Source organism: Scophthalmus maximus, chromosome 13 (assembly GCF_022379125.1).
Source record: "Scophthalmus maximus strain ysfricsl-2021 chromosome 13, ASM2237912v1, whole genome shotgun sequence".
NCBI lineage: Eukaryota > Metazoa > Chordata > Actinopteri > Pleuronectiformes > Scophthalmidae > Scophthalmus > Scophthalmus maximus.
This window is the reverse complement of record NC_061527.1, coordinates 7774987-7787385: the sequence shown is the minus strand read 5'-3', so window position 1 is coordinate 7787385 and position 12399 is coordinate 7774987. Positions and strand designations below refer to the sequence as shown.

The window sequence follows — 12399 nt, the reverse complement described above, 5'->3', positions numbered from 1 at the left end:
CATTTTGACAAACTCTGACGTTAATTATATATTTCTTAAGATATTTGATCACAGGACAGTGGTGCGGGATAATGAGCTGCACTCTTTTCGGCTAAGTATGTATACGCTTACGTCGCTGCCTTCGAGAATCATGGCAGCCATTTCCACTTGAACTAGGTGGTCAATCTACCCAGCAGCAAAAATAACGCATCACAGGAGCAGTTATAACACAAAGCCTGCTAGTAATCCCAGTGGAGATGTGAAAATACCTTTGTACAACAGTGCCTGACATATATCGCTACCTAACCAAAACACCTCTCCCAGAGGAAGATGGATGGATAGACAGATGAGTGGATGAAGGATTGCAGAGGATAAAAGGCTTACAGAGGTAAAGGTCTGACGTGGAAGCGCTTAAAATATCCTGGCGGCATATATTTCTTAAACCAAAAACAAAACAAGCCAAGATTGGTCTCTGCGGAAAACTGTAAATCACAGACAAAAAAAAAAAAAAAAAATCACCTCCACCCCCCCAATTCCTTCTAAAAAGAAAAACACCTTCACCCTTGAGTCTGGTAATTTACATTGTGTAACCCTTGTGTCACAGCACAGCGTGCTGCCGAGACCCCGAGAAAAGGTGCTGCTGGTCTAGAGAGCTGAGGGGAGACAGGTGAAACTCTCCGAGGGCTGAGTGGTTTTCACAGCTCATACTGATTATAGCTCCGGAGGGATACCCTGGTACCACTTCCTCCGGCACCCATCACCACCGCAGGCCCCTCTGGCTGTTCAGTGTTCTACAGCCTTGTAGATACAGAGGCAGGACCGGCTACACCGCAGATACAGATAGGACTCGGATGACATCACTTCCCTCTTCCATCTCATCTGTCATAAACATTAGGCTCTGCCTCATCGGTCTCAAAGATAAGGAGGGGGGGAGGAAGGAATGAGGAAGAGGGGGAGAAAGACACAGAGAGATTTCCTCCCTCATACAGACTGAAGTGACTTTAAATTATGTGAAAGAGCTAAGACACATAATAACGGATAATTTAAGGCTTTTGGGCCATTAATATGTTGCAGTTATAAGACAAACAGTCAAATATAATCCCACTTTAATGTGGATTTCACAGCTTGTCAGAGCTCGGCGATACCACGGCTGCCTGACTGCAGCAAGTCTGGGTGGGGAGGCCGACAGATCAGTTCAGCTCTCTCCTTACAAGTAGTGTAGCCAAGTCAGATAAATATTCTCATCATACTACTTAGGGTTTGATATACTGTTTGAATATTGATGAAGGGAATCATGTTCAATCTTGGGAATAGTCCTAACATTTGAGCTATATACTTTTTTGGCAGAGTAATTCAATATCTGAATTTGATATGAAGCCAAAAATCACAACTGTGACTCCATGATTGTAAATTAGCATTTTTTTGGGGTGCAAGAGTGATACTGGTAGTTTCCCACAGAATCTGACGTGGCAAATTGCAAACACAAGGCAAAACATTTTATGACTGAAATCTGCATCTAAAGCTGGACTAAAATATTTAGGAAACTTGCTTCTGATGCCAAACCCTACACCGACAATGTTTTGGCATCAGTCACCGGTCAGGAAGTTGGGACGATTTAACTGTTTTCTAAACTACTCTCTCCTTGTGCCTGACAGAGCAGAGCTGGTAACTGGCTGCAGCTGAGAGAAGGACTTGGGAGGGAAACGGACTCACAGTGCTAAGCTTGCTTGAGGTAATGATGATGCGTCGTTCGTGCAGCATACTGGCGTAGAGCTGGAGCATGTTGTTGACGTCCACGGCCACGAAGTACTCCGTCAGGTTCCTCTGGAGATAGACAGGAACAGAAGGTACGTAACAAACTGTCTCTGCTTACAGTACAGAGTCGATGACACAGTGTGCCATTAAGAGAGACGCGTAGTACTTGGACTTCCACCTCTGCACATGGTGTTTTGCAGTAAAAAAGAAATGCAAAAGAAATGAATTATAAATGACATTTAAGGTTTTTATCCATACATTATTGTCACGTTTAGAAAATAGATAGTGTATCAATGAGTGTTTCTTAGAATTGTCCAATTGATTACTGTTCTAATCTGGTTCCCCTTGCCATGAAGACTTGGGAATGCTCAACTCGAGCTACAATTTGAATGCAAGCTCAACAAAGAACATGTGTTCATTTTGAACCCTCTAATACCCATGGCAATCACTGAACTTCAACGGGAAAAGTAAAAGCACCACAGGAGATAAAACTGAAACAAGACGATGATGCAATCATTTCAAAAGGTGACAAGTGTATCTGATTAAAAGCGATTAGAGGCAGAGATGTTTCCAGAAGAGGGGGATGCTCTCTTTGACTCCCCTCTGTCTCTTTTCTTTTCTTCCCCCTTTTTCCATGTGCACTTACACTCTCAGGGATCGTTGGCAGTCCATTGATATCCGGGGCAATGAAGTAGGAGTGCTGCGAAAACACAAACGTGAGGGAGAGAGAAGAGGGAAGGTCACAAGCGAGGCATACCACTCACAGAAGAGAATGAGGGGAAGACGGGGAGGGGGGGAGGCCATTCACTTTGTTCTATGATTTATGGCTCATCTTCAGCTCTGTCTATATGAATTGCTGAGCTGGTGTCTGTACTGTGGGGATGCTTTTATCAGGCCTACAGAACAGAGAACGCTCAATAGCGGCTCCGTTCCCCACAGACACAGACTGGGGTGATGTCTCCGGTGGAAAACTGAGTCTTTATTTAAGCATTAAAAAGGCGTGTGGAGCACCAGGACACAAAAGTATGCACGCACATGTGCACACGTGTGCATCCACACAGATGCACGCACGCACGCACGCACGCACGCACGCACGCACGCACGCACGCACGCACGCACGCACGCACGCACGCACGCACGCACGCACGCACGCACGCACGCACGCACGCACGCACGCACGCACGCACACACACACACACACACACACACACACACACACACACACACACACACACACACACACACACACACACACACACACACACACACACACACACACACACACACACACACACACACACACACACACACACACACACACACACACACACACACACACACACACACGTTGTTTAGAGGATCACAGGGCTGCCTGTCTCACTTTGGGAGAGCAGGGCAGGTTCAGTGTTCAGATCAAAGGGGCCTGAGAGAAGTGTTGTTTGGAGACAGGTAGACAAACCACCAACTGAAACACACTATTGTGTCTCTCTCTCTCACACACACACACACACACACACACACACACACACACACACACACACACACACACACACACACACACACACACACACACACACACACACACACACACACACACACACACACACACACACACACACACACACACACACACACACACACACACAGTCCTGTCTCTACATCTCTCTAGGCCTTCATCCCGACCATCTGTTGCAGGTCTTTGCTGAAGTCCACTGTAGTGTGTACAGTACTTCTACGTTCACAGTAAGTATAATAAACATTACTCATCTGTTAACGTGTGACTACTACAATATTGACTTGTAAGGAAAGTTGTTGAACAAATAATGTCAAACTAACAAGTGTTTTCTCATTTTTTCAATTTTTATATCCAGCACCTGAGAGTTGGTTGTAAAAAAGGAGCTGCATTCATGATCCAAGTCTGATTACAAAAAAAAATTTCCCCATGCACATGAATGCGCATCTGTGGCAAACTAAACAAACATGTATATATATATTTTAAAATGCTGTTCAGATAAATTCTTTAAATAAAAGTGACAACTTGACAGATATACATTATAACACAACAGTAACATGATTTAAGATTATGCAAACATGCAGAGACATTCGATATCAGCAATACCAGCGAAAGTACCACCACTGGGAGAAAGAGACGTCTCTGATTGTAGAGACAGGAGATGTCGAGAGAAGAGAGAAAACCCGTCACAGCCAGAGAGAAAAATTTAAAAAAAAATCCACAACAAAGGAAAAATATCAGCTTTATGTTCTGAGCAAAGTTATGACAATTGTTTTGATGTGACATGATACATGTTCAAAAATCTGGACTTAATTGTGTGCTATTTTGAACAACGCAGGGTTAACCTTAACCCATGACATTGTTCAATGAAGCAAGTGCTGCTGATCGGTTGTGTTCTGGTGCTTGATACTGAAATTCCCCTCAATTTTCTAACAATCCAGCTTCTAAAAAGACAGAAGGCTTTGAACAAATAAATCATGAACTGATATTATAAAACAGAAAATGGCAGCACATGACCGCTCACATTTGTGTCTGTGGTTGACAGTGGAGCATTCAGTGTATTAGGTGAAAAATGTGAAAACGATTAACATGTGTAAACAATTCAACGTCATATTCCCGGAGAGGTATCATTGTTGTTGTTGAATGAAGCTTAGAGGAGATGAACATGAAGCGCAACCAAACACTAAACTGGAGCCAACACCCGTGATTTTTTTTTTCCCCCGGGCAAAAGATCGATGTTGACGGGCACAGAATTTGACCTTCTTTACGGAAAGTGAATCTGTAATTGTTGTTCAATTATTACAGCCACATTTTGTGAATATTTTACACAGCTACCATAACAACTTAAAACTGTAAATCGACATAAAACAAACAAACTATTATTGTTAATATTCTGCCCTGGAGTTATGTGCAGCTGGAAGAGTAATGAGCGCTTGATGTTTTTAATTTCTTTTATTTACTCGAGCTTGGGTAAATTTTCATGTGCTGAGCTCCAGACTTTTCTCTTTATGGGAAATGCAATGTCTAGTTTGTAAATATACAGATGCTGTAGAGCCAGATGTAGCCTTAGTTAGCCTTAAAGCTAATGGTTTACTGTGCTACTACATATAATCAGATAAGGTACTAGACAGCTAATGGGCATTACTGATCAGCTGTATGAGTTTCATAGTACAGAAATACTGAAAAGTTGAATCTTTACTGTCATACGAGAGAAATAAGCTATGTCTGATTTATGAATACTTTAACTGAAGTAAGACTTTCCTCTCTATTACCCACTCATCTTGCCTTTGGAACATTTGTCACAGCTTTACCCAGAAACTGTATCGACATTTTTTAATAATCTCAACTGTAGAAAACTTTTCCGGGAGCACTTTTGTGAAATAAAGAGTTCCTTGTTTCATAATCATCTTTGGTAAACCTATTTGAAAAGAGGAACAGTAACAGGGTGGTTTGAACTAAATCAGTCAACAAGTAAACTGTGATAAAAGATCAGGCCTCGGGGAAATACAGTAGAATTGAGGCAGTAAGTGCCACGTACAGTAAACTGTACAGTATAAATCTCTTTTTTCCTTCCTCTTGTTGCTAAATAGTGTTTCCTTCCCCATTGGGCTACAAATTCATGGTATTGTGATAATCACGAGCCATGCTCCTCAACTCAACCCAGGCTTTCATTGGCTGTTTGCTTGCTTATTTCTTTTTTCTTGTTCTTTCGATGACATGTTTATATAAAAACATTGAAAGTGGGTTAACTGGAGAGGCATCAAGGAGATTTTTTGAGCACAATTGCCTTTGCTTTACACATAAAAACTTTTGATATTCAGAGAGAGAATATAGCAGAGAGGAACGGCATTAATCATTTACAAAGTTTGATTGTTTTCCAGAGGAGAAGAAACATACACCAAGGCCCAGGATAGTTTGTTTTTGTTATATTTAAAAAGATAGTGCAGCTTATTTGGCCAAATTGGAAAGCCGCGGCTCCCATGCGATTAGTACAGCGGCGGTTTCATATTTCACAGCAGCCTCCTTTCCCTCCTCCCATTTCTGCTGTTCACTCATTCCCCTCCACTCACCGGCTCCGTGCTCCGCCGATCTCTCAGTACTTGCCCAGTGGCAATATACAACTGCTCATTCTTGCACAATGAGAGAGAGGGGGAGAGAGAGAGAGAGCAAAACAGGGTTCACACATGAAAGGGGACAATGATCCTTCTCCTTGGCTGCCATGATAAAACAAAAAAACACTCTTTTTAGGGAATAATTCTGCTTCATCAATTAAATATCAAACTAGTGGCTCCTCCGGAAAAGAGATGAAGCTATCACCTCAGTTCTCTGGGGCTTCTTTTCCAATGAAGCTCTGAGATTCAGATGAAAAGGTTTTGTTCTCATGGAGAGCTGATTTAAAGAAAAAGAGAGAAAAAAAACACCTGACAAAGAAAAAATAAATCACGATGAATCTTATTAGACCCTGTTAACCTTCGTAGAGATGTATTGATTACCTCCTATTAGTCTTGTTATGTTGTATATTCAACTGTGTAATTAGATGGGTATCCTTCGGAGACCTATGCCGCAGAGAAGACCCAGAGTTGCTTGTTTAATTGGTAAAAAAAAGGAGGGTTCGTCCTCCAGGACAAAGGCGAACACTGAAACTCCTTTTGATCCCATTACGGTGTGGAGTCTTAGCAACTCAAAAATAACTACTCAAAACACTGCGAGTTAAGCAGTCCCACTGAAAAGCATTAAAGTCTACTTAGATTGGTTTGGTTTATGGGAGTGAAGGCGGTTTGAGAGTGAGTGTTTTATGTATGAGCTGGAAGCCTGCGAGGAGAGAACTGTGTCAGAGTTACCACAAACACAGGCTGACTTTGAGGGACCGGGGATTGTTAAGCCATTTCAGTTTTTTGATAAGCAGGAGACACGACGAGTTGTGAAAGGGCCCTTCAAGTTTAAACATGTCCAGCTCAGGCTTATCACACGGAAACCTGTTAGCGCCACTTCTTGTTTCCAAACAGAGTGTCAGTCGCGGGCCCTCTGCGCCTCTCTGTTCCCTGCCTACAGTATCTTAACCTCTTCCTGCCCCCCACTTTCTTTCTGCTCTGCCGTTCCCTCATCTATCTCCTCTATCTCAACCTCTTCACCTTGTTGATCTCTCCCTGTTCCTGCTCGTCTGCCCTATTTTCCTTTTTTTTGTTTTGTTTTCATGCCATGTCTTTGACTCCTCCTCTCCTCTTTGTGTCAATTTCACTTTGGTTCTCATTATTCCTCCCGCTTTGTTTCCTATTTCCCTTCCTATTACACATTTTGTCTTTAGTGCCTTTAACTCTACTTTTCACTACTTCTCTTTATCTTCTCCGCAGTCTCTTTTCTTGATGCAACACACTACTGGAGTAACCATCCTGGCCCTCTCTCCCTCTTTCTGTCTACTGATAAGGGGGAATATAAGATCTATACCTACCACACTCAGGTTGACTGGCGTGAAGGGCTTTGGCACAGGCAGATCATAGAGCGAATTCAGCATGTCGTTCAAGTCATTTTCCTGGGGGGGGGGGGGGGACAAACAACAACAAGAAAAGAAAAATACATATAAACATTTCTGTTTTACTTTGTGCTGTTGATGTCACGAGTTATGTGTCAATCTTCACAACAGTGTTGGGACTGATGCAGACCAGAGGGCAAATCCTGCAGTGAGGCCTGAATGGCTCCAAAACATCCGACTGACATATGTTTAACGAGCAGTGGTGAGGTTAAAAGACGGCTGAGCGTGGGGCTTCAGACGCTTATTATCCAGCAGCGCTGATTTACGGCCGAGAGGGGGCTGTCTGTAATTAAGAGGGGGGTCGTCTACGCCAAAGACAGGGGCTCTGAGAAGCCGTCGGAGAGCGAGCTTGACCACAGACCAGGCCCTGAGATTATTCCACCAGCATTTATGAGCTCAACGACAAGACGGCTATTTACACTCCTGGGCCAATAGGAAAACTTTGCAACTTGTACTTAACTAACTACTGTAAACACGGAGGCTGGGCATTGTTGGTTTTAGCTTCTTTTTGCTGCTGCCCTCTCAGAGAACTTAGTTTTGGTTGTGTGTGTGCGTGTGTGTGTGTGTGTGTGTGCGCGCGCGCGTGTGTGTGCGTGCCAGAGAGAAACAGAACCTCAATAGGAATGGGTGGCAATATACAGTAAAGAGAAGAATGAGGAAGGGTGGGTGGGGGGGGGGGGTGTTGGGGTGTGTGCAATCGAACAGCCTCCTGTCATGAGAGGCTCAATGCTCACACGCATGGTCAGCAACACGGCCTGGGGAAACAGTTCATTTACCCCTCGCCTTAAACCCTCATCGCTCTTCTGTCTTCCCTCGTCTGTCAACATCTCCCTCTCGCCTGGAACGGACAGCGGGGTAAATAGGAACCAAATCATGCACACTAACACTTCAGTCACCCAGGATTTCCAGCAATCCTTTCCTGTCTCTCTCATCCTCAGTTTCCCACACACAAACTCTCCTGCTTCTCCTTCTCTCTCTCTCTCTATATATATGTGTGTGTTCATATACATATATATATGTATATATATTATCCCCTGAATTCCTTTCAGTCACAGGAATGTGTATATGTGCATGCGATTGTCTACTTTTGCAAAAGTCTAAGTCCTGATCGCGGCTCTCTGAGGGTCTCTGAGGGAAGCAGCGACTACATGACAATTGAAAGCAGTCCCAAAGCCCTCTGCCTCTCTCCCATTCTCTGTCTCCCTCCCTCCCTACCTCCCTCGTTCTCTCTCTCCCTCTTCTCTCTCGTCTCAACATGGGAACATCACCTACACCCTCTGCGCTACACGCTGCACATCTCCCCGGTTTGTTGCATATTTTACATTTCCCCTCCCTTTGCTCGTACACTGCAGTGAATAGTCAGGGGAAAAGACTTTTGTAAAATGCGAGTATTTGTCAGTGTGTGTGTGTGTGTGTGTGTGTGTGTGTGTGTGTTCGTGGCTGCGTGTGTTTTCTTAACGATTTGTTTTCCAGTAAATCATCAGGAATAACTTCCAGTGTCAGATCAGCGTTTGGTCTGTGAAATGTCAACATTGTTGCCGCTAACAACAGAAGCCAAGTCGAGACCAACCAAGACGCCAAACAAAACTTGCAGACAAAAGACAACATGCGGCAGCATGCGGAGGGAGAACAGAATGGAGGGAAAATATCTCACCACAGTGCAGTTTCAAAAACACAAAACTGTGTGCTTGTTTCTGAGTCCAATGCTACCACATCTTTTTTTCATATTTTGTTCTTGTAAAGCGCTAAATATATGTAAGTGTTCAAAAAGGGATGTTACCTGTTGTTTCGTTAGATAGTCTGCCAGGGTATTTAGCAGCTTGTAGTAGATTTCAAACCACGGTAAATAACTGAGACAGAGAAAAGCAAAGGTATATATTAGCACTTTGTAAAAGCAACAATTCATATTATATCATCAGATGCAATAAACAAATAAAGATGTGCAGAATCAAGGCATATTAACATATAATGTCTCCATTCCTGCAGGATGAAAAAGTAAAACAAATGCAGAGGGATACGTCCCCCTGAGAGGAATTCGTTGTGTCATGACTCTCTCTTTGTCACAGTGTCTATATATAAATTCACTCTCTGCTGGACATTATAAAACGTAAAGTTTGCAAATATAATCTTAGTAGTGTGTAGAAAATTGTTTGCGTTTCCAACAACAGCAACTCCATGGCACAGATTCATTGTAACACTGAAAAAACCCCACCAAAACTATCTAGTCTTTATTTTGACATTCTTCATACCCAGTGCCCTCCACATGCTGTGAATTCCTGACATCTCTGCTCTTTAAGCCAATAGCATGGCAGGGTGGATGAGAAAAAAACAATAGATTTTAGATTCTTTAACAAAAAAAAAACACCATAGCTTTCATGTGATGTGGAGGGATGCTATGGTTTACAAGCATGCTGCTCCCAGATGCACAGACTTAACAAAAATGCAGCCCAAGATGCCTCCTGCCTTCCCCCCTCCTCTCCACCTCCCCTTCCTGCCCCTCTCTGAGCTGCTTTTTATGCCCTTCACACGTTAGAAGAAGAAGAAAAAAGATCTCTGCCTTATGTAATTAATGTAAAATAAATAAATTCATTAACAAGCTCAAAAATAATTTATACTGCAGTGTTTATGTTAGAGCTAATCACTAAGAACGCCCAGCATAAGCTAAAAGCATCTGCAGCATGGCTTTCTTTACAAAGTTGACATATTCTTGGCCAAGTCGTCTTGCTCTCGGTGGAAGTTGGCCAACATTTGCTTTTGGCATAAAAGCTGCGAGGGCTCAGTTCATTTAATGTCATGTAATGAAATAATAATAATAATGGATAATCAAGGTATTGATTTTTTTATTTTTATCAATTTGGTGTTTGTTTCAAACATTGCATGATGAGGACTTGAAATAAACAGATATTCCCATTAATGTTTCATTAACTTGACTGGATATGTGTGTTGGAAATTAAATTAGTGGCCAGATGAGCTGACTAATATTTGTTAATGTCAATAAGTGAACACAGTGCTTCTCACAAGTAATTAACCCTATCATTTCCTTAAAATTATAATTGAAATCTGCAATTCAATGATTATACAATAATACATTTGTCAGGGTCGAGTTTTGAGAGTGTGTGAGTTTATAAGCCAAAGACGTCCTGCTCAGGCGGCTAGCTGGAGACTAAGGAGTACCCAGGGCATGGGTCACTGGCTGCTCTGCAGACTGGAATTAACAGACAACAAGAAAACAATAAAGTGAACCCTAATGCAAATTTTTCATATCGCTAAATCCACAAGGGGCCAATGACAGGGCCGGGTTCCCAGGGAAGTGCAGCCAAGCGCACCAATCAGGGAGGCTGAGTGACCATTAGTCTGAAACAATCAGCCTCTTAACGTGCCAATATTTTGACGTCTGCGCGAAGATTTAGTGCAATCAGGTCACACTCGCAGCAGAGCCCGAATCAAACACGCTTATGTTAATTCACATGCTGACCGGATATCAACCTGAAGGCCTATTTCTGCCACGTCGAGCAACATACAGAAATCTGCATATGGGGGTCACTTTACTTTTAACCATGACGTGAAAAGTTCATTGTGATATGACGACTGAGGGCGAGAACAAAGACGTTGTGCGGCGCATCGTATTTCAAAAGCCGGGCTTCTGGACATTAATCCTTCATTTATCACAGTTTGAGATGTAAATAGGACTCTCGCTGTCAGAGAGGCGACCATCAGGCCCCGCTGTTCTCACAGTTATTACACTCCCACACCAAGGTGTTGTAAATCCTTTGTTTTAGAGGAAGATGCAGGATCACTGGGTAAGGCAGCCAGCCCAAATTATCAGAATTCTTCCCAACACCGTCCTGCAATAGGAGTAATTCATTTTTTAAATGCTTTATTTTAATGCGACAGAATTAATACAACTAAAAAGGTGTATTGTTTTGCTTTAACCCCTCACCCCCACACGGTCTGCTCGCTTTTGTTGATGCAAAGTCAAAGTTTTGGAAAGCTTCGAGGAGATACTCCTACTCGCCACAGTTCATTGCTCAGATCTGTTTGTGCTTCGCAAATCCTCCGATAGGGAGAAGCATCCATCACTGGCGTGCTCAGTGCGTGGGGGCTCCGCAATCTCTCCTGCCATTTTAAACACATGTCTTCTCAAAGTGCTATGTATTCAAAGAATGAACCAGTTAATCTGTGGCCCACTCACAGCCCGCCGTGCTCTCCATCCCAGACTCAGACCATCGAATGGCACAGAAACATCTAACAGAAGATGGAGGGGGCCATGGATGTGCCTCTGGAACTTTTTATAATTATGCTTTTAGGGAGAGGAGCACTTACACACACTAATGTCGCTAAAGATAATCTTTCAAGTTATTTTTCTTTTAAGGATGATCTAGAGCAAAATAAAACAAGCCGTCTACAAAATCTCCAAATATTGTGGATACTGACACTTACTTATTACACCTACTGTACAAACCTCTGTACTTCAGTACAAAACTACTTTGTAGTTATTTGATGAAGCCTCAATACTATAACTAATTTCAGACCTTTTTGCCACCATAAAGTACTTGTTGGCTGTTAAGCATGACATTTATTCATGTTCCTCAGTTGAGTCTTAAATTTCCTTTAATGCGCTGGCACCTGTAATCGTAAGTCATCTTACACTTTGTAGACGGCTCAGAGGAAGATTTCATTACACATTTACCTTCTCGGGTCAAGGGTTAAGTACAGGGAAGGAAGTGTCATCTGGCAACCCCATGAGTGACCACTAAGTAACCAGAGCAACGCGGTCCCTAAAATGAATCCTAAAGCCTCAGCCATGAAATAGAAGAGAGGAAATCCAAATTCTTCAATCTGTGATTTACTCAAAATGTTCTAGAGAAAATCCTTCAACATGTGATACCAGAATGAGAGAAGACAGGGGGATTACGGTATAAGAGGGGAAGTTATAATTCTGTGTGTGTGTGTGTGTGTGTTTTGTTGGATGTTATTCCTGGCTCTTTTGGCCGTGGCTTTAGCAGTGAGACTATAAAGGGCTATAAACATAAAACTGTCCTACTCATTAAGGAACTTCCTCCCGTGAGGGGAGGTGACAATTTTATGGTCCCAGCACTTCAACAATCACACAGATGCAAAC

At 42.7% G+C, this 12399-nt stretch overlaps 1 protein-coding gene across 4 annotated transcripts in view; it reads right to left on the bottom strand.

The window, feature by feature from the left end:
- Positions 1-12399, bottom strand: part of dennd1b (DENN/MADD domain containing 1B) — a 101881-nt gene that overhangs the window by 48068 nt on the left and 41414 nt on the right. For 3 of the 4 annotated variants that reach the window (XM_035648718.2, XM_047337002.1, XM_047337000.1), the window contains exons 6-10: positions 9058-9127; positions 7197-7277; positions 5818-5877; positions 2381-2434; positions 1693-1803 (exon numbers count right to left, since the gene is read on the bottom strand). In XM_035648718.2, coding sequence (XP_035504611.1) covers positions 1693-1803; positions 2381-2434; positions 5818-5877; positions 7197-7277; positions 9058-9127 — 376 coding nt within the window. The remainder of the gene's footprint in view (positions 1-1692; positions 1804-2380; positions 2435-5817; positions 5878-7196; positions 7278-9057; positions 9128-12399) is intronic. The other variant, XM_047337001.1, reaches the window with a different exon arrangement.